Source organism: Myripristis murdjan, chromosome 9, assembly GCF_902150065.1.
Source record: "Myripristis murdjan chromosome 9, fMyrMur1.1, whole genome shotgun sequence".
Lineage (NCBI taxonomy): Eukaryota > Metazoa > Chordata > Actinopteri > Holocentriformes > Holocentridae > Myripristis > Myripristis murdjan.
Genome location: NC_043988.1, coordinates 16,500,628 through 16,526,312, shown reverse-complemented (window position 1 = coordinate 16,526,312; position 25,685 = coordinate 16,500,628). Strand labels below are relative to the sequence as shown.

Below are 25,685 nucleotides of genomic sequence, written 5' to 3'. Positions count from 1 at the left end.
GCTGCTGCCCTGAATGAACCCGGCTCAAGGCCAAGCCTTGTTTTTGGCTGTAGACGCGTTTCGAAGGGCCCTGAGGCAGCCTTTCTCACAGAGGATCAAAGGTTGCTCTGTGGACCTCTTGTGGTTAGGGGGGCACAGTTTCACATTTTGATGTCTTCTTTCTCCCCTTCCTGGAGATGTTACCCGGCAAAAAGTCTTTGTTTGTGTTTCTGGGAACTTAATTGTATTTCACAGGAGCTGTGTTTTTGATAGACCGTGTAGTCTGAAGGTATGAGTCATTTGAGTGTGTCGTATTTGAAAAGGGATAAAGAAATGTTTCAATGCAGAGACAGAAATCAGATGGCCACCATTTTTTCTGAATTAGGGAAGAAAAAAAAGCAACAGTAAATTAGAACTGGAGGCAGCCATTAATTTGGCCAGCTTGAATGCTAGTTTCAATAAGAATGGCTGCAGGTGTACATGACATCAGTAAGGAAAGTAAGTAAAGCAATTAAAGTAAAAGCAACCATCAGGCTGCAGGATAACCACTGCATTCTTTATCAAGACAACTTAAAAATATCTCTAATTTTTTTTTTTTTTTTCCAACAAAAACTAAATGCTTCATAACCCCAAAACTAATCATTACAGAAGCTCTATTTTCTCTTATAATGTCTCTCACAAGAATGGAATCCAAATAATTTTTAAAATGATTTTTTTGTTGTAGAGTTGTGAGATTTTTGCCTATTACAGCAACTTTTTTTGTAAGTTTTCACATGAAGACTGGCCATCGTGTAAGCTGGGAGTCAAGTCAGATTACAGAGGCAGTGTGCGGTGGCAGTTAGGTACTTCATGCACTGTGGGCAATTTTTGATCACATGAAAAATCCCACAATAATTTTATTTGTGCAGGTGTAAAGATGCTTTGTAGCATTTTTCGTGTGATTTGTGGCTCTAGTAACACTTATTTTGACAGTTTTACTAAAAACGTCTTTTGTGTCTTCATGCAACCACTAGTACCAGAGTTCAAAATGTTTTGTCAGATCTGTAGCATTGTTTTTTTTTTTTTTTTTTTAGTGATTTTTTTTTTTTTAAATATATATATATATGTTTTAAAATATACTATCTGTGACTACTAATTTGCCCCAAAAATTTGGTGGGTGCCATTTGGTATGGGAATGAAGCTATGTACCAAACTTCAGGCATTTTCATGCATGGGAAGACAGGTTTATTAGGAAATAATAATAATAAAAAAAAGAATACATAGCAATACAAGAGGAGCCGGCAGGAGAGCCACCTGCTCTCTATATAGAGAACACAATACAGAAGCAGATTAACACTTATTCTCATTTAACTCACACAGCTGATTAAAAATAACCAGTTATACATCCAACAATTCACAAAGACTGAAATGCATTTAAGTGGATTTTTCAGCCGCTGTCTGCCAAAACATGCCATGCGCTTTTCAGATTTCACTTTTATTGTATTAAATCATGAAAGGTCTTACAGTTTGCTGGGCAGGAACTCACAGTAACGTTACAACACATTTCAGTCAATACAGTACTTTTTACAGACTTTTATACCAGCACGACTTGAACTTGTCTAACCACCTGAACGACCCAAGATCAGAGGTTTTGTTCCACAGCACAGAACTACACCAAAGGCCATGCAGATCATAGCACAATTCTACTACCTACTATGCATTTGTTAAACACGGTTTGTTTGGGTGTGTAGAAGCCATTCACGGGGACAAGGACACTGACAGGCTCGGCCTTACTGCGTGGTCGGCTCGGTAGTTTCAGCGTTCTCTGTGTTCTCTGCAGGCTTTGCAGTTTCACGGTCATCCTCACATAGATCTGAGACAGGAGCAAAATGACAGAGCGGAGAAAGACACAGCATGCTGATAAAGCGTAACATTGCATTTTGATTATTCTATCAGAAATGAGAGAGATGCTGCAGTATGACGGCAACTGACCTGTGCCTCCATAGTAGTACTCGGGGAGGAATTTGAGACATTCTGCCTGATTCTTGAAAGTCTCTAACTCAGACGGCTCCAGGTTTCCGGTCCTCGCTGTGGGGGAGGAAGAGGAATGACAAGAGCAAGGAGGGAAAATAGAAGAAGGAGGTGAGCAACAGTGATAAGTAGCACTTAATAGGTGTAAGTGAATTTTCAATCTGATACGCTTGTACTCTTGAATAGAACAGAATAGAGCAGAGTAGAATAGGCACACTCAAGTGAATGACTGAGGTAAACAAAGGTCAGACTTACTAAAGAGGAAGAGATATCGGCCCTTTGTCTCGCCGTCAGGGAGGAGGGTGGTGTCTTCAGACAGCAGGCAGTCAGCGCAGGTCTCATAGTATTTCCCCTCATGATATGAAGTGTGACCATTGATATTAACTGCAAAACAAATCAGAATAACAAGGCACTCAGATGAATGCACCCACAACACCTGAGCTCGTGCTAGGTATGGATTCAGTTCTGTTTTTTGACTGAAAATTCACATTTTATTGTTGATCTGGTTTAAGTGGTTGTGAGGATCTTTGGTGGAAAACAGACAAACTAGTCAATACAACAAACACAAAATATCACAGTTACCCAGTATCTGGATATTTGTTTCCCTTGGATTCCACCCACACTTCTGGACGGTCAGTTGGATAAAAGCATCCATCCACCAGCGGTATTATAGATTTTAATAAATCACTGTAAATCAACATGCAATCAGATAAATATAAATATTTTTCAGTACATACAGGTGGTATGACTGGTCATTCCTGACATGGTGGCATTAGCAGTACCCTGGAGGCATCTATCTTCTTGTCTTCAATGTAAAAACAAACAAACAAACAAAACAAAATCAAACAAACAAAAAAATAAATAAATTCAGCATCAACTTTTGATATGCACATATAATCATCAACCTTTCTTTAACCCTCCTATTCTGTTCATTTTGGGCTAACACTCATGAGGTTCCCGGTCACATGTGACCGGTTACATTGTATTTGATTATAAATCCAGTATGATACATATTATCACCTAATGTTGTGTTAGATCTTGTTATCAACTTCTGCTCTTGTGAAAATGACAAGTTTTGAACTTCTATTTGCTATGTATGTGCTGTAGGCCTAATTTACCTGAGATCATACCATTCGTTTTTTAGGGAAAAAAACATTATATAGATATTATTTTGACTATAACAAATACTCAGATGAAACATATTGTAGTATTTATCACAGAGTACTTCATTTCAATGTTTTCCAAGGACACTGTTTTGAAAACATTTCAATTTTCTAAATAGTGGCAAAAAAATAGCATCTTTTGTGTTCCCGTCAACATTGACCACTATGATTTAGCTAGTCATCCTCATGACATTTTCACATGGAAGCTGACTGTTCCTCTCAGGTGGGGATGAGGTCCAGGAAAAATTACCATTTTTGGACCGAAAGGTGACCACAACTTCAGCTGGGTCCTGCTGTCAGGTGTTGGCAGTTCCCGTGGTAGGTTCCCGTGAGGGTTGCCATGGAAGCCAAAAAGGGGCAAAGTTGTGTGTGTCTGTGTGTGTCTGTGTCCATGTGTGTGTGTGTGTGTGTGTGTGTGTGTTTGTGTGTGTGTGTGTGTGTGTGTGTGTGTGCCTGCTCAAAGACACCTACATGTTGGGGTGTGGGAAAGAAGTCTGAGAGATACTTTCCCGTGGGGGTTGCCATGGAAGCCAGAAAGGGCTATAAGGTGTGTGTGTGTGTGTGTGTGTGTGTGTGTGTGTGTGTGTGTGTGTGTCTGTGTCCATGTGTGTGTGTGTGTGTGTGTGTGTGTGTGTGTGTGTGTGTGTGTGTGTGTGTGTGTGTGCCTGCTCAAAGACACCTACATGTTGGGGTGTGGGAAAGAAGTCTGAGAGATACTTTCCCGTGGGGGTTGCCATGGAAGCCAGAAAGGGGTATAAGGTGTGTGTGTGTGTGTGTGTGTGTGTGCGTGCCTGCTCAAAGACACCTACATGTTGGGGTGTGGGAAAGAAGTCTGAGAGATACTTTCCTGTGGGGGTTGCCATGGAAGCCAGAAAGGGCTATAAGGTGTGTGTGTGTGTGTGTGTGTGTGTGTGTGTGTGTGTGTGTGTGTGTGTGTCTGTGTCCATGTGTGTGTGTGTGTGTGTGTGTGTGTGTGTGTGTGTGCCTGCTCAAAGACACCTACATGTTGGGGTGTGGGAAAGAAGTCTGAGAGATACTTTCCCGTGGGGGTTGCCATGGAAGCCAGAAAGGGGTATAAGGTGTGTGTGTGTGTGTGTGTGTGTGTGCGTGCCTGCTCAAAGACACCTACATGTTGGGGTGTGGGAAAGAAGTCTGAGAGATACTTTCCCGTGGGGGTTGCCATGGAAGCCAGAAAGGGTTATAAGGTGTGTGTGTGTGTGTGTGTGTGTGTGTGTGTGTGTGTGTGTTCACACACATCTGTGTCTGCTCAAAGACACCTGCATGTTGGGGTGTGGGAAAGGAGTGTGGGAATGTGTTTAACTCTATTTTATACACTAATTGTAGTCTTACCAATTCATTTCTAATGACCGGTCATTTGTGACCGGGAACACGATGGGTGTATACAAGTTAAATAAAACATTCAAAAATTAATAAAAATTCTCCAAATTTATTTTATGTGTTCAGATGCCATGTGTGAACAAAGTCATGGAACCTCATGACAAACAGATGAAATTAACTGCATTTTTTGGAGAGAAAACTTGTACACCGGTCAGATTTGACCGCGAACACGACAGGAGGGTTAAATGAGGAGTAAGCTTTTTAACTCTTTATATATGCAAGAGAATGAGTGAATATGTGACAAAACATCCAGACCATCATATATTATCATATATTTCAATATATTAACATATATTAAATACCACAGGACTAATCAATACTAGTGAGCAGTGCTCTTACAGGCGGTCTGCCCAGTAGAGGGTGATGACTCCATGGTCGGAGGAGGGCGACAGCTCCACCCAGGAGCTTTTCACTGTCGCCAGATCACTCTTCAGGCCAGGCTGGTCCCATGACCCCACATGCAGCACCCATTTCCCATAGATCTGCCAATCACATGGAAGCAGAACAAGCACACAGCTGCTCACTCCTCAAGTCAGTTACTGGATCCTTGATCACAGGGGCTGCATCTTATTGTATTACAAAGGGACCATCATTCCTTCACCACTAGTATGATGCATTTTCTTCTGGTTAAAAGCTACCCAAAATTGGTATTTTTCTGTCAGAAACTGTGGGGTACTATTCCAACTATTCATATATAATATAGCACTTGCTATATGTACATTTGTAGTTTTTTTCTGGTTAGAAGACACAAAGTTATTATTAAGTAAGTACCTTAAAGAGCAGTACTAATGACCTTCACTGACGCATTTACTTTACTAAAGCCTCTAGGAGAGTGTATAGAGGAAAGTGTCAGTTGCAGTACAAATAAATAAATTAATAAATGAGGAGATCAGCAAGTATTCCCTTGGAAAAAATGTGAATAACCAAATACAGCATGTGATTTTTCAGAACATGTATTTTCACTGTTGACACTCATCCTACCAACATATTTAACATACAAGGACTACCAAGAGGTGTTCCAAGAGATCCAAAGAGCATACCACTATAAGAGACAATCATAATAATGAAATGTTAACTTGTTTCATCTCAAACCATTAATTAATGTCATAAAAAAAAGAACACACACACACACACACACACACACACACACACACAAAAACTGGGGTTCTCCAGGATGCCAATACATTGGTATTTAAAAAAAAACAAAAAAACAACAACAACAACAAAAAAAAAAACACTAATTAAAACAGAAACAGAAAACCGTGATATTAAGTCATTAGGAACAAACTGAATGACAAAGTCATGAAAAATAGGAATGGCTGGATATGTGAAATATGACAAGAGGTACACCTCTGGGTGCTCCAATTGGTAGGATTAGGGTAAAAGCCTCTATTTTCACAACACTGTGAGGCGTTTGAGTTGTAACATAATATGTAAGCAAAAAAATGGACCAACCAACCAACCAACCAACCAACCAAACAAACAAACAAACAAACAAAAAAACAACAACAAGAAAACATTTTCAGGTAAAATAATGCACATCACTGCCTGTTACAATCTCTGCGCAAATGACCGAGCCAGAACAAAGATCAGTGCTGAAGACGTGATGGATACTCACAGGGCTGTGGCTGTCCAGCACCAGGGGTTTAACCAGCTCCTTGCAGTCCAGCTCAGATGCAGCACCCAGGGAGGTGAGAGCCAGCAGAGCGACAACAAGCTGTGCAGCCATGACGAGAGACAGCAGGCAGCCAGACACCAGCGCTAATGTCAGGGATCCTGCCAGCTAGAGTCTCCTCAAAAGAACCAGAGGAGGTGTTCCATCACAGTGGGTTGGGCCACACACACACACACACACACACACACACACACACACACACATATAAAAACATACATATATTGTGCTGCATAAGTGTGTGTTGCATAATGTTGCGTGCACACATAATACACACACACACACCTCCCCTCCTGGAGGGAAGGAGCAGCTCTGTTCACATCAGTCAGCAGGGGCTTGTGTCCTATTTCATCCTATTACATAACACTAGCAGGTCAGCCAGCTGGCAGAGACTGAATAGCAAGACCCCTGCATCTTTCAATATGTGAATACCCCCCTACACAGGGACACACACACACACACACACACACACAAAGAAAACATAAAAAACACCCTCAAGACACACACACACACACACACACACAGACCCAAACATTCAAACAGCAGAAATTGCTTTGAACCTTTTAAAATCTCGCCATAACCAGTTTTATTTTGTCTTTACATGTTTACGTCTTTGTGGTAGGACAAGAGGACATCAGAGGGAGGATGAGCAGAGTGCACCGCTCTTTGCACAGGCACTTCAACTTCAAGTAACTTTTCTATGCCTTAGGGCAGGTACAAGGTTACATAACACATTTTCCATTTCATTCTTTAAAGCAAATAGTGCACAGACAAGTTGTGTACCTCCAGCAGCAAGAAGTCATTGGTGACACTGCACCAGTGACTGAAAATACTGATAATAACAACTATAATGTTAGTTTACAAAGTGCTTATCAAAAGAGTGTCGCCAAGTGCTTCACAAGATGATTAAAATGTATCCTAACTTTGAGGCAATATTTAGCCCCCTGCTGACAACCTTGAGTGACATACTTGGTGTCAATAGATTCCTTAGGTTGTCTAGTTTCATATGATACCAACATCTTCCAGCTTCAAAGCTGAGCCTGTTTTAGCCTTCGAAAGACAATATGTCGTCCAAGGATGCCCGCATCCATGGTGGAGTTGAAGAGGCAGTCAGATGCCAAAAAAAAAAAAAAAAAAAGAAAAAGAAAAGAAATAACAGTTCATAAACAAGTACCAAATATACTGAAGTACAAATGTTATGGGAAAAAAACAAATAGCATAAAATTAAAATCCAAGTAAGTTGCTCATATTTAATTCCTCACTGAGATCATTCAGGAGATTAACTCCTTTATCTGACCTACAGTACAAAGTTACCAAGAATACTTTTGTTATGATACCATAAAAAAAAAATAATAATAATAATGATGATGATAATGGGTTACTTTATAGATGCTCATAGGGCTGTCTCTGTTCTGTTGTGTCATCCGCAGGCAGGTCACGGTACAGGGTCAGTTACACAGCAGCACCTCAGGGTCCTGCTCGAGCACACCTCAGCAGGACATTTGTAATAGGACCTCGGGGACCGGGCTGTTGTCTCACATTCTGCTTGCCTGACGTACTTTCACAGCTGCACTGTCACATGTAGGGACAGCGAGGTCAAGCCAGCAGCTGCTGAGAGTTTCAGCACCCTCTGGATATCTGTGTCATCTGAGATCACGACATGAAAAGTCCCAGATGAGGAAAACCTGCAGAGAATGCTATTTATTAAATTCTGTATGAATTTTGGAGAAGACATCATTGGCTGCACTTGATGATTCCACATCTAGTTCTCATCTCATCTAGTTCTCAAAGACAAGCATCCTTCAAACTTGGCACATTAATAGTTGAAATGACACATATTAGCACTGCAGAAGTTGGTTTCACGTTTTGAAATTGGTGGCATATGGAACAGTACACTTCATGTTTCCTGGGTTTGCAGATCTTTGTTGTTAGTTTGTGGCTGGTAAATGAGACGGTTGTTCTGTATTTAGTTGACGGTTGTTCTCAAATTGTGCCTGTGTTTCAATAATAGATGTAGTAGATCCATACATGGCATATGCGTCCATGTTAAATTATGAAATGCATTCATAATTGGCAAATATATGGCATGTATGTAACATATATACAAATACATGGACAATATGTTGTTTTCATATCAGCACATATATCAGATTTCCATATGGGATGGTTAACAGAGGGCGACCATATTTAAATACAAAACCAGCCTAACATTGTGTCCACATCATGATGGCACAAAGCATGTTGATGTTGTTCAAAAAGAGGACTGGGGTTCAAGGTGTCTGTGTCCAGTAAACACCAGCCCTGCTGAAAGAGACTGAAGCCCTCCCAGCTGCAGGGTGCTGCTCTGTTCTCTCTAGAAGGGGGTAGGCCAAACAAGTCCGACATTATTATTTCACCATGCAAATAAACTGTATCAAATATCCACCAAATGTTGCTGATCATTACCTATGTCCCAAAGTTCAACTTACCCCCAGGTCATTCAAAAACTTTATCAGCAAAAAATTATATATTTTGTCCATATTCAGTTGATGAAACCCAGAAGTATCTGCTTTTTGGCTGGAAATTGAATCAGCCAACTGACCTGACTTGATTTGAAAAGGAATAATAATAATAATGATAATAATAAAATGGATATTATATGCAACGTATCAAATAAGACACTTTCTGAGTACAAAATCCCTTTTGTTGCAAAAATCCATATTGCCTGTGTATAGCCTGCTAGTTCACTAGTTTCATTGATTGGGAAAAAAAACCCTGATTTATAGAAATAAACACAAATGGAGTTATATGTTTTTGCAACAAACTCCAGCTCGAAAGGTGGATGTAAACAGGTGTGCTTATGTGATTCATACACACCGTATTGCGCTTGATCCTACAGCAGCTGTGTGCATGAATGAGTGTCACTCTATATTGATGTACACTGACAGCAGTTTGAGGCTCTGTTATGTAACACTCTATTATGTAAATGGTTTTTTTTTTATTATGTTTTTAAGATTCGCACTCTGTATTGAGAGACGGGGTGCTACCTACTTAAAAGTTAATTTCACAATAACTGTTTTTGGATAGCTGTGGTGATTAGGCCCTTTGAGCATGTGAGATGGGTTATTATGCATGAAAATTTGTGTGTCGTAAACCGAGGTGACAGGAACTTGCACCTCTATCAAATGCTGGCAAACAGAGCCACATTCATTTTCCTCTTCCAGGGAAATCCAGCTGTATAAACAGGTTGTGAAAGGACTCTTTACCGTCAGAGTTTTCTCATAGTTTAGTACAACAGTTGCTCTCCATCTTTCACAAGGGCCCTCCCACTACTAGACAGCATGAAAGGCCTTGTAGCAGGGTAAAGACAAATATGCCGCAACAACACAGCCGCCATTCATTCAGTCAATCCTCAGTTCCCTGTTTAGATCAGGTAATTCATGGTGATGGCTTCCCTTGCCTAATCCCCACACACAGACTCCACATCCTCACTTTCAGTTGCCATAACAAAGTTTTCTCAACTTCCTTTATATGACTCCAGGTTTGACTGCCCAGTGTTTTGCAGAAACCAGAGGCTGATTGTGATCAGAGATTATCAGCTAAATGCCTAAAATGCAAATGTGAAACAGGCCACCAGTCTGGGAACTTTGTATGCAAATGGTGCATGTACCCCCAAAAAAGAAGTGTCCGTACTATTTTTATGCAAAGCTTTAGTTTTATCAAACAAACATACATTAAGGCATTCAGGTGGTATCCATAACATTTAATAGACTCAATGCGCTTCTTGCCTCTTCCCCTTTTCATGTACTGCAAGTACGTCGGCTTCCCGATCAATCCAAGAAATCACATGGTCTCTTGAATTCTCTTTAATACAACAAAAGCACATCTAAATGGCAAATCTGACAAGGAATAACTTCAGTAGGCCAAGCAGCTCTTTGTCTATTCAAGGCAGGAGCAATCTTAAATACAATCTCAACTGTGTCAAACAAACCAACCTGCAGAGTAAAGAGGATGGTCTCCTTACATCTAACAAGACATCTGTGATACATGTGAGTGCCACTGGGACTTAACTAAGCACATCTAAGAGAGCACACTGGCATGCAAATATGACTGGTGGAATAACTTCGGGATGTGGAGAGGTCTCAGTATCGGTGCGGGGAACAGATGACAGCACTTCCTTTAAAATGTGTTCTTTCTATTGTTAGTCTTCGTTTGCTGGTGAGGCAGCCTCCTTCTCATCAGGGCACAGCTCTGAAACACAGGGAGGAATCCAAGTTGAAAGCGCATCAATAAATCACATGTACAGAGAGTACTTTTGTAAGTAACGCTGAAGTTAAAGGAGACATTCGTGTCTTACCTGTTATTTCTCCAAAGTGGAACTCGGAGAGAAATTTGAGACAGGCCGCCTGTTTCTTGAAGTCCTCCATCTGAGATTCCTCCACTTTCCCAGTCTTTGCTGCAGGGCAGGGAGGGAGAGCAGACAGTATCAATCAACTAATCCAAACCTACACCCATAGAAAAGACTACGCCAAAGATTTGGCTGAGGAGCGTTGCTTCACTTCTTGGTCTCAAAAAGGGTGCTCTTTGGTTTGATGGCCATCTCAATAAACAAGAGAGACGTGCTTGTGATTGTTAGTAATCAGCTGAAACCAAAAATCACAAAGGGATCTTTATTATCACCAGTATGCCTTGGTGATTTTTGGTTCCAGCTCAGTGATTTCTAACAATCATAAGCCAACCTTTATTCTTTGGTTAATCTAACAGTTGAAACTTGTTTCATGTGGCCAAAAATAATCAAATGAAAAATTCAGAATTGCTGTTTTTTTTCCACATCTTTGTACAAACAGAGCACTGAGAGGCCTGGTAAGACAGTTCTCAGAGTTACAGTTCAACTTACTGAAGAAGTAGAGGTTTCGGCCTTTCTTTGCTTCCCCGTTTGTCACCATCTCAGAGTTGTCGGTCCACAGGATGCAGTCACGGCAAGTCTGCAGGTACTTCCCAACATGGTCACTCGTGGACATGTTAAAGTTGACTATCAGACACACAAACAGGTGTTTAGTTAAAATGTACAGTTGTGCACTTTGATTACTGCACATAACTGGGAGTTATGGTGCATACTAAGCACATTTTACTTACAAGTCACCTTAGTGGTGTTTCCTGAAAAAGTGGAATTGGTCTCCCCATGAATGCATTTTCCATCTCTGGTAAAGATAGGTGAAATAAGAAGCATTTTGAAAATTAGAGTTAATCTCACTAGTATCCTAATACCATTTTTTTGTAGTTATGGTGGTGGCTTCACATTTGATTGTGTTCTTTATCCGAAAATACATTTTCTATCAGCAGTTGTCTTACATTTTGTCTCCCCAGCGCAGATTCACTACATTGCTGTCAGATGAGGGTGACAATTCAATCCAGGAGTTATTGACAGTTTTAAGGTGCTTCAGGAAGTCTTCATTGTCTGAGGTCCCAGCAAGAAAAATCCATTTCCCATAAATCTAGACACAGATGTTCAAAATTAAAACTCAAATAATTTCATGGAAATTTGGACTTAATTGAAAACTAAATTGTTGGCTCGATGGACAGGGATCATGAAACTGATTTCTCCATGTACCAACAATATTACTGTCTGAGGAATATTTATATAAAATCAAATTAAAGCAAGTTAGGGTACGTTTAAAACAAAGAAAAAAACGAACCTCCTTTACACTGAATCTAGACGGTGACTTACCGGGCTCCGGTCCTCGAGTGACAGAGGTTTGACGAGCTCTTCACAGTCAGGCTCAGATGCAGCACTCAGGCTGAAGAGAGCCAGCAGAGCTAACACAAGCTGAACAGCCATGCTTAGGGAGCCAGAGGCTGCAAACTGGATGGCCACCACAGCAAGAGCAGAAGAACTCCTAATGCTGAGAGGCTGGATGTGAAGACTACAAGAGGGGAGGTTACATAAAGCTCAAAAATGAAGGGGAGTGGTACTGGTGTGCATTTGCCTTGCAAATGAGAGAGAGATGGGGAGGTGGGGGTGTAAGCACTTTGGCATGTTCATGTTAATGGTTATTAGTGACTATTAATCTAGTAATCGGTGGGTGGGTGGAGGGAGGTTGTGATAAATGCTTCAAATGCATCCCTCCAGAGATCAGTGCATTCAGAACATGAGTACTGTATTTACATACAAGAGCATGTATGCAAAGCAGCAATACAGACAGTGTTGCTGCACTGCATGGCATTTTGCTGTGTAGCAGATGGCGATACATATTTCCTATACTTAAGTAAGACACTTAAATCAGTAAATGGGTGTTGCCTGTGTATCTGTATAAGAAAGGTGGCAGGTGCAAAGTTTTGTAAAAAGTAAAAACATAATATGAGAGAAAATACAGAGGAAATTCCTTAAGATTCTGTCAGTGCCATGCAGGCTCACTCAAATCCTCTCCCACTATCTTCTGCTGGGCTGTATGAATAATTCCTTCTGTGGGTGTTTGCCTGATCGCACTCCCACTCTTTCAGCTTGCCTTCCTCCATCTCTCTGTCCTGGTCTCTATGTACGCTTGTGTTTGAGGTGATAGAGAGTGAGGACAGGAGAGAAGAAACAGAGACAGAAACAGAGAGAAAGACGAAGAAAGAGTGATTCATTTAAGACAAGCTGCGTGTTTCTTATCATCTGCTGTTGCTGTGAGGTCTCCAGCGTGGCTGCCTGCCCTGATGTCAAGGATCAGTAAATAAGATGTTTTTCAGTCCTCTAGCAAAGTGGCTGACAGCCATGGTACTTTAAATCCTGGCTGGTTAGTTACCAAAAATGACTTTGAGAAGACTTAGCACAGAGAAGCACATTTTTACCTTTCATAAGGTAATGAATTTAACTACAGCCAGTGTATAAACATTTAAGAGACCCAGCAGAAATAGGAATACCATAATGGAAGAATATTACATTAATCCAAATTTTACTGAAGTAAGAGTGTATAAGTATTAGCAGTACTCATTCTGAAAAATGCCCCATCTGCGTGTTAAATCATTGAGGCAGTAATCTATAAGAAATATTGTTATAAGAAGTAAGTTGTAGGTGGTCCAGATAGTGCCAGGTCTATCTACTCCATATAATATTAGTTAGGCAGGTTGGTAATTTTAACTCTAACATTTCATCAAAGTTCATGAGCTTTTCATATATTTTGCATGTAAAACCTTATTCTGCAAAGTAACTGGAGAAAACAGATGTCTAATAAATATAGTGGAGTAAAAACTACATTTCTCCCTGAAATGTAATTAAGTGAAAATATAGTCTAACAAACTGGAAATATACAAGTGCCAGTACCTCAGAATTGTACTTTAGTAACCTACATTATTTGAGTAAATGTACCTTCAGTACAAGACAAAGACAGCATGAGTACCCTACAAATCACTGAAGTCAGTGTCTGCTTGTGCATTAATGAATTAGCCGAGTCATCTTAGCTCACCTGAGTTAAGATGACTCGGTGGCTTGGTCTCCAACCCCTCTGCTAGAGAACAACCGTGGAAGAGTTAAGAGTGTTTTTGCGGCTCCATTCCTGCCTCGCGTGCGCACACACACTCCAATACACCCACGGACGACTGCACTCCTGCTCATGCACACAGTCTTCACAAATGAGAGGAGCTGAGACGGGAGCTAAGGGAAGAGAAGCTTTATACCAGCATATTCAAAACCCATGTAGTACTTCTCAGTGTATTTACAAAAACATAATACAAGATAAGAATAAAAAAAGAGAAAATGAACACGTCACAAATGGAGTCCCACATACTGCAACAAAAACGGGAAATGTGATCCAATTTACAAATGCATCTTCTTGTATTCCCACTTATGGCTTCAAACTAACACGAAAACAAACAAAATACCTCTGTTCGGGTTGTGACGGTGCATCACTGGTCCATCCCTCCCTTTTTGTTATTCCTCTCTCCAGTTTTCTTTTTAAATAATAATATCAAATACACATACAAGACAGAGGAGCTACATTTGAGAGCTGTACACTTTGCTGTAAGGGAGGGGAAAGGAGAAATGTTCACAGGCATGTTGTCCTTCTATACATAATAATACATCTTGGGCAGTGAAAAAGGTTTAAAACATTGATTAAAAACAAGACTTTTTTACCTCTTTGTACCAACTAACCTTCCAAATCATACTGAGATCACAGTTTATCCGGATGGCAATAATAAATTAAGAGCAATTGACCAAAGTGGCTGTATAACATTATCATTTACTGAATACCTTCCATTCTGATCATCGGTCTTGATTGCTTTCTCTTTCTCTCTTTCTCTCTCTCTCTCTCTGACTTTTACATTTTATACCCAGAGCATGTGGCCTGTGCAACTACTCCCTGTCTTTTTATTTTTATTAGTTGTTCACTTTTATGTCTGCATTAATTTTGCAACAGTGGTTCTAGGGCGAAACTCATCACATCATTTTTGATTGAGGTTTCAAGAACTAGAGATAAGAGAGTCCATACAAACACAGCAAACAAAACCATCAAACTGAATGAAAACAGATTTCAATGTCCCCTACTGCAGAACATGGCTGAAAAAAATCTTTCATTCTCCTATGTTTTTGTGTTGCGTGGCTAATAGAAAGCACAATCTAGAAACTTGTAGATGGTGTCTTATTACATTATTGATATTGGGGAGTCTCACAGTGGGATTGCGACAAAGCTTTTCTGATAAAGAAACACTTTGTTGTTAGAACAAAAAAATGCTCAGTCTGTACTAGCGGGTGTTAACCTTTTAGAGTGTCTTCTTCTTCAGCCTAATCTGACAGTGCATCCTTAATGCTGTCTTCAGACAAATTACTGTTAGCATAGTGACTGATCTGGTACAGACCTTGAACAAAGCGCTTTTGCTCATAAACTATTAATTACAGAGTGATTTCTCAGTCAGGATGGAGACACGACTTTCAGCTTGCTTTCAACACTTTCATGACTTTGTGATTAATGCCAAAACAGAAAGCAAACTCTGATCTGCACTTCCTTTTTTTTCATCATCATGCCTTGCAAACATGTTGTGATACAGCTGTGGCAGAGTGAGGGATCTCACTTTTTGAGGTGGGGTGTGGGATGGGAGGGGGTGTGGGTCAAGGTTAGATGGCAGGACAGCTGATTCTTTGACTCATAATATAAAAACAAAACCAAAAGTCAGTGGTGGTCTGAAAGAATCAATTCCAGACTAGCATACCCTTTAAAAATACGTGACAAACACCTGTCAAAGTCTCAGTAATTGCGATCTCTTGTTTTAGGTGGCATCTGCATCCATTCAAGGACGGAGTAATTTCCTGTCCAAGAAAAATTGTAAAAGAAAATTATATATAAAAGAAATGTATGGTTGTAATGTCCCATGTGATGTTGTCCAGTCAGATCAATCAAAAACAGTCTATATCTCCTTAAATCCGCAAGAATTTAAATTTAGGACAAATATGGTACTGGCCTCTTCTTTGCTCAGGGCAGATTTGGGAGTGACCTCCATGATATGGTGGAAAACACAGGATCACGTGCCTGTGACTGGAGTGTGTGTGCACAGTCACTTACGCACGGTATGCAAATATACAGAAAGTTTTCCTCCTGGGTGTTTAAATTTGGTTCCTTTGTACAGTCTCATAGATGCAGAGGAAGAACTGATGGATGTAGAAGAAGAGTCACCACTTAGAACAGCAGAGGAAACAGGAGAGAGGAGACGCAGACGGAAACCAGGAAGGGGAGGAGGAAGAGGAGGAAGAGAAGGAGGAGGAGGAAGGGGCCCGGGGCAACTGTCCTGTCTGGGCAGCTGGCAGAGGAAGAGTCACTGGCCTAGATGACATCACATCCTGTCTCTTTGCTTTTCACCGAACCAGCTGACTGAATGACTGAGCAACCAGCTTTCAGAGCCTTCACACACTCATCGTCATGTTTGGAGAATACTGCAGAGAGAAAGAAAACAGAGAAAGAGGGGGAGACGTAAATTAAAGTGCGTGTTTGTGTTTGCAGCACATAACGTTCCATGGCGTAATGACATGAGTGTCTAGTGAAGCTGAATAACAATATATTTTTAGAGATGTTTCACCTCACATGTCACATTCACTATATTAAACACAGGTTATTTCTTGTATGTAAGGAAAAACATTCAAAGCCACTGGCATATTGCTCAAACCAAAATTTCGATTGTATACCGGGCGCTGGTGACAACGACAACCCTGTGAAGATGAACAGTTACAAACCACAGATGCTAAGCAACAAACACACTTACGCTCTCGTTCTGAAAAGGGTTAAGGAAGTTTCCTCCCATCTCTCCGTCCTCTCTGGGAGTCCCCGGCTGGTTGGTCATACTTAAGTTACCAGGAGAGTTCTGGACACAGCAACACACAACATACAGAAAAACTACAGTACTCTGATATCCAGTGAAATTACAAACAAGGGTTTAGATAAACGTCTTCTCTTACCTTAGGGAGACTGTCTATATCACCAGACCCTGTGGGAAGGTGTAAAAAAAAAAAAATAAGATGCAAATATTGAGTGCTGCATGCACTTGCATAAAGTTAATTGAATTTCAACTTTGGATCTGCCCTTTTCCTTGTATCATGTCCAGTCCTTGCAAGCAATGCCTGCACTCTCTATGCAGTGTTTAGGTTACAGGGCCATTAAAGCTGACGTAGGCCCTGCAACCCATACAGGCTATTTTTTTTTTTTTTTTTTTTACTGTACCTAATGATCCATTCATGTGATGGGGCTCCATTCCAGCCATTCCACCCAATGGACCATCACCACCTGGACCCATAGGGAACTGAGGAGAAAACACACATAGCAGTACAGAGTGAAAAACAAAGTCCAGACACCTTTTCATATTTTGTACTGTTTATTACCTAGAGGTCTGGAATGAAAACTCATTAAAAACAGAGTTATTCACTTTCATGTGAATTTTGTAATCAGCAAAATGCACAGCTAACAAACGACTTCTCTTTCCTGACAGTTTTTTTTTTTAAAATGAGAAGCTAAAACCTTGCTTGCGTCAATGTGTACAGCACTTAGAACTGAGGGGTTGTGTTTGTGTTAAGATTTCACTAATCCTATTGCAAAGCATGCACAAAGCTAATACACCCACACACAGGCGCACTCAAATGCACTCAGATACAGCAATCCACACAGAGGAAAAAGGTAACGCTGTCTCACATTTGGCCGGTTTGCACCTGGAGGGACTGTGTTGATCATCGTGTACATGTTGTCGCCGGAGTTGGTTGAATCTGACATGACAAACAGAGCTTTATCTTAAATTGCTGGTACAACATTGATTACAGTCATGCAAAACCTACACAACATGAGAACAAACATGTAATATATACATGCACAAAGGGATTCTGACACACAAACATGACTTGCCTGCTGGACTGGGCATTATTGGAGTACCAGGTGGCCCTCCTCCCCCTGGAGGTCCCTGAAATTAATGTTGTGCCATTGTGAGACAAACTCATAAACTGCAGTCTGGACAGCATGCAAATAGAAACAGTCAACTCAAAGATACATACCACATAACTTCCCGGGGATGCAGACGAGTAGGGGATCTACAAGAAAATAGTGAAAGAAATGATGAAAGAAAGAAGGATGATAAGCTGTTACTAGTGAGTTCAGTGTCTTCTATAGGTACTTACAGAATTGGTGTTGGGAGGATTTGGCCAGGGTCTGCCTCCACCCGGTCCCCTGCAAAACACACACACACACACACACACACACACACACACACACAGAAACTTTAGTTTTCCGTCTTTTGGTGAGCTTCTTTGTTTCATTTCCATTCAATTCATTACAGCAAAGTTGGCATCAACAAGGCATTCCACTGCCAGAGAGAGGTGACAGGGACAACGAGAGGAGAACGAACACAAAGAGGAGACAAAACAGAGGCAGGCCAGCTCTCAGCTCCCCTTCCAGACCTCGGAGAGCCAAGAACATACAGCACGGCAGTAATTAAAAGCTGCATAAGGGAAGTGGCTGACTGCATCTACTGAAGTGAGTGATTAAGGACAGTCGGTTTAATGTTGTCCTTCAGAACTTTTGGGGTGAGAGAAATGTGGGGAGTTGATTTACATTTTAGAAGTTACAGAGAATACAAAAGACTGAAAGAGCAAAAGAAAGAGAAAGAAAAACAGGCTCTTTTTACTAAACTGCTCAACTGGCCCTAAATGCCTCTTTACTCTGTATGCCTGTCTGTGTGTGTGTGTGTGTGTATGTGTGTACTTGTAAATTCTACATAGGCAGGACCAGAATGCACTTTAACCAGCAGAGATGGGACATGTTTAAGAAATGAGGACATTTTGGTCCTCACAAGTACAAAGGCAAATTCTGGCTTATTGGTTAAGGTTATTCTAATTCTAAACTTAATGGTTAGAATTAGGTTAAGGTTAAGGTTAGGGTAAGGGTTTGGGTTAGGCATGTGTTGGTTATGGCTACGATTAGGGAAAGGCTGTAGAGGTATGTAAAAGATTAATAGAAGTCAATATAATATAATCAAAGAATGTACGTGTGTGTGTGTGTGTGTGCATCCGTGTGTGTTAGTCGGTAACACTCACATGTTCATGCCAGGCATCCCAGGACCGACCAGAGCATTCAGAGGTGGTCTCATCCCACCCCCATAGTTCTGAAATAAAAAAAACATAGATAAAACAGACAAACAATGAAAAAATCAGCAACTGCAGTACACACAATGTACACAAACGGCACTAAATAAATAAATATAGATACACACAAATAAATAAATAAGACACAAAAATGACAAGTAAAAACACAGATGATGAAACGCATCTCCTCAGACAAGACAGTATCTCTCTCTCAAAAGGCCACTCTTACAAACAAAAAACACAGCTACAGAATGGCAAAACATCCTGTTACACCTGCAAGATCCAACATCTCCAGTCAGGCAAACACACACACACACACACACACACACACACACACAAGCCTGCTAATGAACACTGACACTGACAAGACAAATGCACAATAACTTGCGCTATCATACGCTGTTCTCAAGAATAGATAATCACATACCTGGGGCCCCAGAGGAACCATGCCTCTGGGTGGAGTCATTCGCTGCATGGGGCCCCCCATATTTGGATGGCCTGAAAAACAGAAAGCCAGTCCAATTACTGCCAATCATCGCTTTTTTTTTTTCCCCAGAACAGTGCACACTCAGCATCCACATGGCTATAAACATCCTGAATTCTTCAAGGAATGTACTGAACAAGGTGCCATGATATCCCGCAGGGATCTTGGGCTGTACAGACTCCTGGAGTAGACTAATATCACTGTCATGTGTCTGGAACCATCTTGAGATGATAGTGCATTTTTTTTTTCATCTTGAAAAGAGAAAATTGTAGCATTGAAGGACCGTTTAAGGTTTGCTCTGGTATTCAAACGACGCTCCACTGGTGCTAAGTGGCCTCAGAGATTCCAAGAAATCCTTCCTCACAGCATTAAATCCTCATCGCCAGCCTGTCCCATTGACACTAGGCAGTATGGATCTATGGATTCACGCTTACATGAATGAAGCTGCCATCAGCATGGAGTATCAGAAACCAGGCTTCATCAGAGCAGACACTGTTTTTCCACTCCTCAGTTGTCCATGGTTGGTTTTTTACATGCCCACAGCAGCCTTATCTTCTTGTTCTTAGCCAGCAGAAAGGGAACTGCTTTGATTATTTCATTATTTGCAGCCTGCCTGTTAGCTTGGGAATCACATTCTCCACTGACCACTCACATCAATGAAGCATTTTCACCGAGGGGATGTTTTCTGGTAACTGTACAATTCTTAGTTAAAGTTTGATTTTATGGTGTGCCAAAATCTCAGGTGGTCACATTTCTGCTATGCTTGACCAGCAATCATACTATGGTCAAAGCTGTTTAAATCTCACATTTTTTATTTGAATCCTGTAATAAAGTGGATGCTGACTGTATGTACTACGCTGAGCGTGTGTGTGTGTGCATACCTTGTTGTCTTGTGGGGTCCATCCCGCTGGGTAACATAGGCTGGCTGCCAGGAACTCCTCCAAGTCCCTATAAAGTTGAGATGATCCATTATCTGCACCATTATCTTCCTCTTTTTTATCAGCCACATTATTGTTACACACTCTCGGTCATTTCTACTCTGTGCACTTCACTGAGCTGCCTGCAGGTGGCAGTGTGGTCTTACCTGATTGGGTAATCTGAGGGGAGGTCTGGGTCCTCCAGGGTATCGAGGTGACATGAACGGCTGACAAAACAAGCATAAACATGTGGAATGAAACACTGAGGCTTAGAATACAAATTGTCCATCACATACACAACAAACACTCACAGGTGCGGTGCACACAGCCTCGAGATAATTCTTGTCATCTGTCCCAGCCTCAGCTACCAAGGCTACATTTTAGCTTTCAAAGAAAATATATTTAAAAAACAAATGCAATGCCTAGACACTTTTTTTCAATAACAAAATATCGCAAAGAAAAGCTGTGCAAACATGCTGAAGAAATGTACTGTTCTGGAATGTTTGTTTTGGTTTGCCATGTCAGGTAGTACATTAATTTCATTCAAATACCTGAATAGGCAGAAAACAAAAACAAACAAACAAACAAAAAAGTGGTCTACATATGAAGCACTATGGGAACTCTATTCCTGCATTATAGGTGACTTTTTTCTAAAGAAAGTCATGCGTTTCCAAGTAGACACTTGATTTTTTTTTTTACTTGAAAAAGCAATATTTTTCATTAATTGGAATAGGTGTGACTATTTTTTCACTTTAAACAAGAAAAACACTCTCTTATTTTGTGTCTCGTTTTCCTTTAACAAGAGGAAAATGGGTGGCATGAACAATGAAACAGAAGTTCCATGACAGCAGAGCGGGGAAGCTGACCGCACTTTCACTGGATTTATGGGAAAAGAGATGTGTGATGAAGGATGAGGTTTGTTAATCATGATGTCACCGTATGTGTTAACAGTTTGGAGCCTGACAGTGTGTAGTGAAAAGCAGCTCTGCTGCTGTGAGTGGGCTTTCACTTGTCCTCACCACACACAGTAGCAATACTGTTGCTATGTCTGCTCAAGTTATGGTTTTCAGCCTGCAGACACACAGAAGCAGTACTGTGTCCTGCCACTAGAGGGCAACGGCAAACTGGTTTAAACAAAGCAGCTCTTGCCTTTAAATACCCCTCCTCTCATCTTCCAGCTGTATTACTAGATTCATCATCAGAGGAAAAACAGCAATAATACTTAAGGTCTATTTAAGCATTATATTTCAAAACCATATTAACTTATGAACAGGTCATTGCAAATTAATGAATAAAGGAGACTGAGATTGAGTGAGTGGGTGAATGAATGAACAAACAATTAAATAGAGAGATAGGTGCATAGACAGATAGAGATGAAATGTGATCTGGGTAAATGAACATAATTTACAGAGGTTATTTTGACTGCATGTTCACTGACTGTGTACTCCTCCATTTTTTCCCAACACAACACAGTTAATTACAAAATTCAGCTCTGCAGAGTTTCTCTGATCCAGTTTACGCTCGGTATTCTCTGGAATGTGAATGAGGAAGTGGTTATTGTTCTGTTTCTTTCGCTGATAGGCCCTGACACGACATCATCTTCAAAGAACAATTGATCTTCAAAAGGGGATGGTCAGGGGGTAACATGGAACAGGCTGTTTGTACTCAAGTTTGAGTTTTTTGAAAGCTGAGCTGAGAAATGACCATGAAGGCTATTGATCTGCGTGTCAGACGTGAGCTACTGAGTCTGACTGATAATGACGGCTAATCAATCTGAAGCTCGCCGAGCCCTTCTGACGGAGAACGGGGAATTCTCCCTCTGTCTCTGTCTCTTTTCTCTCCTTGTCTCTCTCTCTCTCTCACACTCACACACACACACACACACACACACACATAAATGCACATTATACACACAAATGCAACACATTATATTACATGCAGGCTTTGAAAACCCTTTAGAAATGACAAAGGTTTTGGGGTATTAAGGTGTGATGTGAAGCCACTCAGGCAGTTAGCTCTAGTGCCTCTGATCTCAAACACACACTCACACTTATGCACACACACTGAAGTAACCACTGCACTGACATAGAATAAAGACCTAAGTGACACAACCTCCCGGTGAAATATGCGCCATAAGTTAACCTGTGCTCCTTTTTTCTAATAAGCCTAAGTGGGCCACATACTTCTCTCTTCTCTCTGTGTGCATGAGTGTGTGTGTGTGTGTGTGTGTGTATGTGTGTGTGTGTGTGTGTGTGTGTGTGTGTGTGTGTGCGCGCAAACCTGTGCACAGGCGTGTGTGTGTGCACACACCCAGGCGCATGTGTGTGTGTGTGATATGTACCTGAAAGAAGCCTGGAGGGACCGGCCCAACCGGCATGCCTTCTCCTGGGGGAAGGTTCCCAAGGACAGGGCTGGGAGCTGCTGCTGCACTCTACAAGATGAACACACACACACACACACACACACACAGAAATTGAAAGAGCCAGATAGAAACAAAGTTAAACTCGCAGCCCAAACTTGTCTCTGCAGTATGAACACCTAATCTTTGTACAGTCAACGTCCACAGTGCAACACGTCCTCTGAACTTGCCAGAGATGAAAGAATACCAGGATAGTTGTGATAAAAAATAACCAGCAAACCCCTGGTCTTCCCCGTCTCTATCTCTCTTTCTTATTGGGATATGTGCTCTGGCATGCTGGCCTGGGACAGGTTATTTTTGTACCTTGTGTTTTTTGTTGTGCTTGTCCCAGACGGGTGGTGCTGGCACATTTCAGCACTGCCCCTCAGTCTGCTTCCTGTGGCATTGTACTAACTAACGAGGAGTCACCTCCCACAGTAGCAGCCTCATCCTCATGAGACATACAGTATACACACACACACACACACACACACAGTATGGGTATGGGGAGTGAGTGGCTGGATGCATGCGTGTGTGTGTGTGTGTGTGTGTGTGTGTACATAGAGACTGTATATATGATAATGAGTGAAAGCACCAAGCTGGCATCTGTGTATTTTGTCAGTATCTGCCCACTCTGTTCTGTTCCTCTGATCTCTCTCTCTCTCTCTCTCTCTCTCTCTCTCTCTCTCTCTCTCTCTCTCTCTCTCTCTCTCTCTCTCTCTTTCTCTCTCTCTCTCTCTCTCTCTCTCTCTCTGTCTCTCTCTCTCTTTCTCTCTCTCTCTCTCTCTGGGTATAAAGAGCTTCAGTGAAATTCACCCACAGTCTCTGAAGTTTCCGCCGGCTGACTTTTTAGGTCAGACTAGAACAAGGTTTAATCAGAGGCGAGATAAAAGCAGACTGACGACACTCCTGTATCCTTCTGTGCTCCACCCCACCACCCTCGCTATTCCCCCGTCCCATTTCTCCCTCATATCTCCCGATCGCTACCGTTCGGGAACAGAGCACAGGATGCAGCACAGCCTTTTGATTCCATATTCTGCTGCTCCTCAAACAGAGTCTGTATTTGTCTCAGCAGATGAACGTACAGATGGACCCAGATGGATATTGTATCTCCATGGTTCAGTGGTGAGAGACTGGATTTGGAGTGTTTGTGTGTTGTGCGTATACATGTGTGTGTGTGTGTGTATGTGTGTGTGTTCATGCACATGTGTGTTGTTGTTGTTGCGATTTTCTGAGTTTTTCTTTCTCCCTCTCTCTGTCTCTTCCCTCTTCCTCCTCGCACCCTGGATTACCCAGAATGCCTTTTACTGGCATTCACTGGCAGCCTGGAGGTCTGCTGAGTTTGCCTTCACACAAACAGAGAAAGAGGGGGAGAGAGAGAGAGAGAGAGAGAGAAAAGAGGACAAAGCAGAGATTATCTGTGTGTGTGTGTGTGTGTGTGTGTGTGTGTGTGTGTGTACAAGTGCCTCAGAGTGTACTGTATGTTTGTTTGTGTGAGGGAGAAGGAGAACAGGGGGAGGGAAAAAATCTACCTGACCTGCTGACAAAGCAGCATTTTCCAAATAAAGCAACAAGATAATAAATAAATAAAAACACACCAGGATATCTACCCCAATACTAGCACCAACCTCCATCTGCAGGAAACAAAAACAACAACACTGGCATCTCTCGTTTTGATGGTCTTGATTATGACGAGCCACACTGATTTAAATGACCCCAACAAATCAGAGTGGACTGACAGTGAAGCCGAGCAGAGCGGGATCCACAAAACCTCTCAGAATATCAGGAGAGTCTTTTCCTCGTTTGTTCATCAGGGCTTGTGGCTTGATGCATGGCCATGCTAACGTTAAATATGCATGATAACATCTATAATACTGTTCTCAGAAGGAATAAGTAATGATAACCCAGGCTACATCGATCAAAATACCACTGGTTCCAAGCAAAAATGCATACATTTCCTCAAAATGTTGTTCAGGTGTCATGGGCTTGTCGAAGGTTATAAAAGAATGAAAAGATCCTGCCCACTGTCCACATTTTCATTTGCATTTTATTGAAACCTGATGAAGGCTGTAGGTCTGAAACATTGTAACTAGCTTTCAGTAAAATTTCTTGCAAATGAGGACAGCGTGTGGGATCTTTTTTGATCTGACTGTGCTTATCCTACACACCTGTCAAGATGGGCGTGCAAAATCTGCTTTGGTAACTCTCACGAGGGTTAATCAACAGGAGGCCCAGTGCACAGCGTACCTGAGTTGCACTGAAATGAACCACAATGAACTTCTAGACAGACTCTCATGTGCTCGTGTGCTTTACTGCAGTGCTGCTGAACTGTTGCTCCACGCCCTGCATGAATTTTGGATAGACCTGTCATAGAATGACAGATGCAGGGTGGGAAACCTCCACATGGCTGTAGGTAACATGTCCAACATGGTTACAATAGGTGTAACAGTGTCAGGTCAGGACTATATGGAAAGATGCCACATGGATTAAATGTGGAACTACCTCATATAATTAAAGTGTAGATGAAAGAGCCTGAGAGCTATTTCCTAATCAACCATTAAGAACAGAACCTGTAAAGTCAATCGAATCTGCCGATAATGATGGCCGTGATAACGATATGAGCTCGCCAGGTCATTTCAAGTGTTGGTGGAACTACAAGATAAAGGTTAAAGATTTGTAGACTAATAAGACCTGTTATCTCTACAAACTGGGAAGAGTGCTTTCTTTCTTTCTTTCTTTTTTTTTGCCAAAAGTTAAAAACTGCCCACTAATCTCTCGGTTATAGCAATTTCCTTTATCTCCTGACTTGTGGCTAGTGATATAATTAGCAAAAACATTTAATGCTCATTCCATTAGTAACAACACAGCATTACTCTTCATAGATAACTGCCAGTGAAATTAAACATGCTGATGTGCCAAGTCCATAATAGAGCTGAGCTTGTGCAGGGTTTACCATTTTAAAAAGAATGCAGTCACTCACTGCCGCCGATAATGCTGTCGACTTTCAGGCTGCCCGTGTTTCACCTGATGCGATTTGACCAGATCACCGTACTGCTGTTGCATTATGTTAGAGACAACAGTGTGCTGGACAGGGAA

At 41.4% G+C, this 25,685-nt stretch overlaps 3 protein-coding genes across 3 annotated transcripts in view; all 3 read right to left on the bottom strand.

Annotated features, from left to right (window-relative positions):
• Positions 1-1,178: 1,178 nt before the first annotated feature.
• LOC115364639 (uncharacterized) lies at positions 1,179-6,357 on the bottom strand. The gene is made up of 6 exons (XM_030059155.1): positions 6,169-6,357; positions 4,890-5,032; positions 2,727-2,794; positions 2,245-2,373; positions 1,951-2,046; positions 1,179-1,831 (listed from the first exon to the last, which is right to left on the bottom strand). Exons 1-6 carry the CDS (start codon positions 6,277-6,279, stop codon positions 1,749-1,751), a joined length of 630 nt encoding a protein of 209 aa, XP_029915015.1. The 5' UTR covers positions 6,280-6,357; the 3' UTR covers positions 1,179-1,748.
• Positions 6,358-10,052: 3,695 nt separating this feature from the next.
• Positions 10,053-12,416, bottom strand: LOC115365373 (uncharacterized). The gene is made up of 6 exons (XM_030060344.1): positions 11,930-12,416; positions 11,554-11,696; positions 11,338-11,402; positions 11,099-11,233; positions 10,559-10,657; positions 10,053-10,452 (listed from the first exon to the last, which is right to left on the bottom strand). The coding sequence occupies exons 1-6, from the start codon at positions 12,038-12,040 to the stop codon at positions 10,403-10,405; spliced, it is 603 nt and encodes a 200-aa protein (XP_029916204.1). The 5' UTR covers positions 12,041-12,416; the 3' UTR covers positions 10,053-10,402.
• A 1,419-nt stretch (positions 12,417-13,835) lies between these two features.
• Positions 13,836-25,685, bottom strand: part of LOC115365588 (single-stranded DNA-binding protein 2) — a 62,570-nt gene continuing 50,720 nt past the window's right edge. Inside the window, exons 5-17 of the mRNA XM_030060672.1 lie at positions 22,533-22,622; positions 20,359-20,418; positions 20,156-20,222; positions 19,218-19,288; positions 18,743-18,810; positions 17,828-17,876; positions 17,705-17,740; positions 17,559-17,613; positions 17,352-17,422; positions 16,887-16,965; positions 16,625-16,653; positions 16,432-16,530; positions 13,836-16,105 (exon numbers count right to left, since the gene is read on the bottom strand). Coding sequence (XP_029916532.1) covers positions 16,076-16,105; positions 16,432-16,530; positions 16,625-16,653; positions 16,887-16,965; positions 17,352-17,422; positions 17,559-17,613; positions 17,705-17,740; positions 17,828-17,876; positions 18,743-18,810; positions 19,218-19,288; positions 20,156-20,222; positions 20,359-20,418; positions 22,533-22,622 — 804 coding nt within the window. The 3' untranslated portion in view covers positions 13,836-16,075. The remainder of the gene's footprint in view (positions 16,106-16,431; positions 16,531-16,624; positions 16,654-16,886; positions 16,966-17,351; positions 17,423-17,558; positions 17,614-17,704; positions 17,741-17,827; positions 17,877-18,742; positions 18,811-19,217; positions 19,289-20,155; positions 20,223-20,358; positions 20,419-22,532; positions 22,623-25,685) is intronic.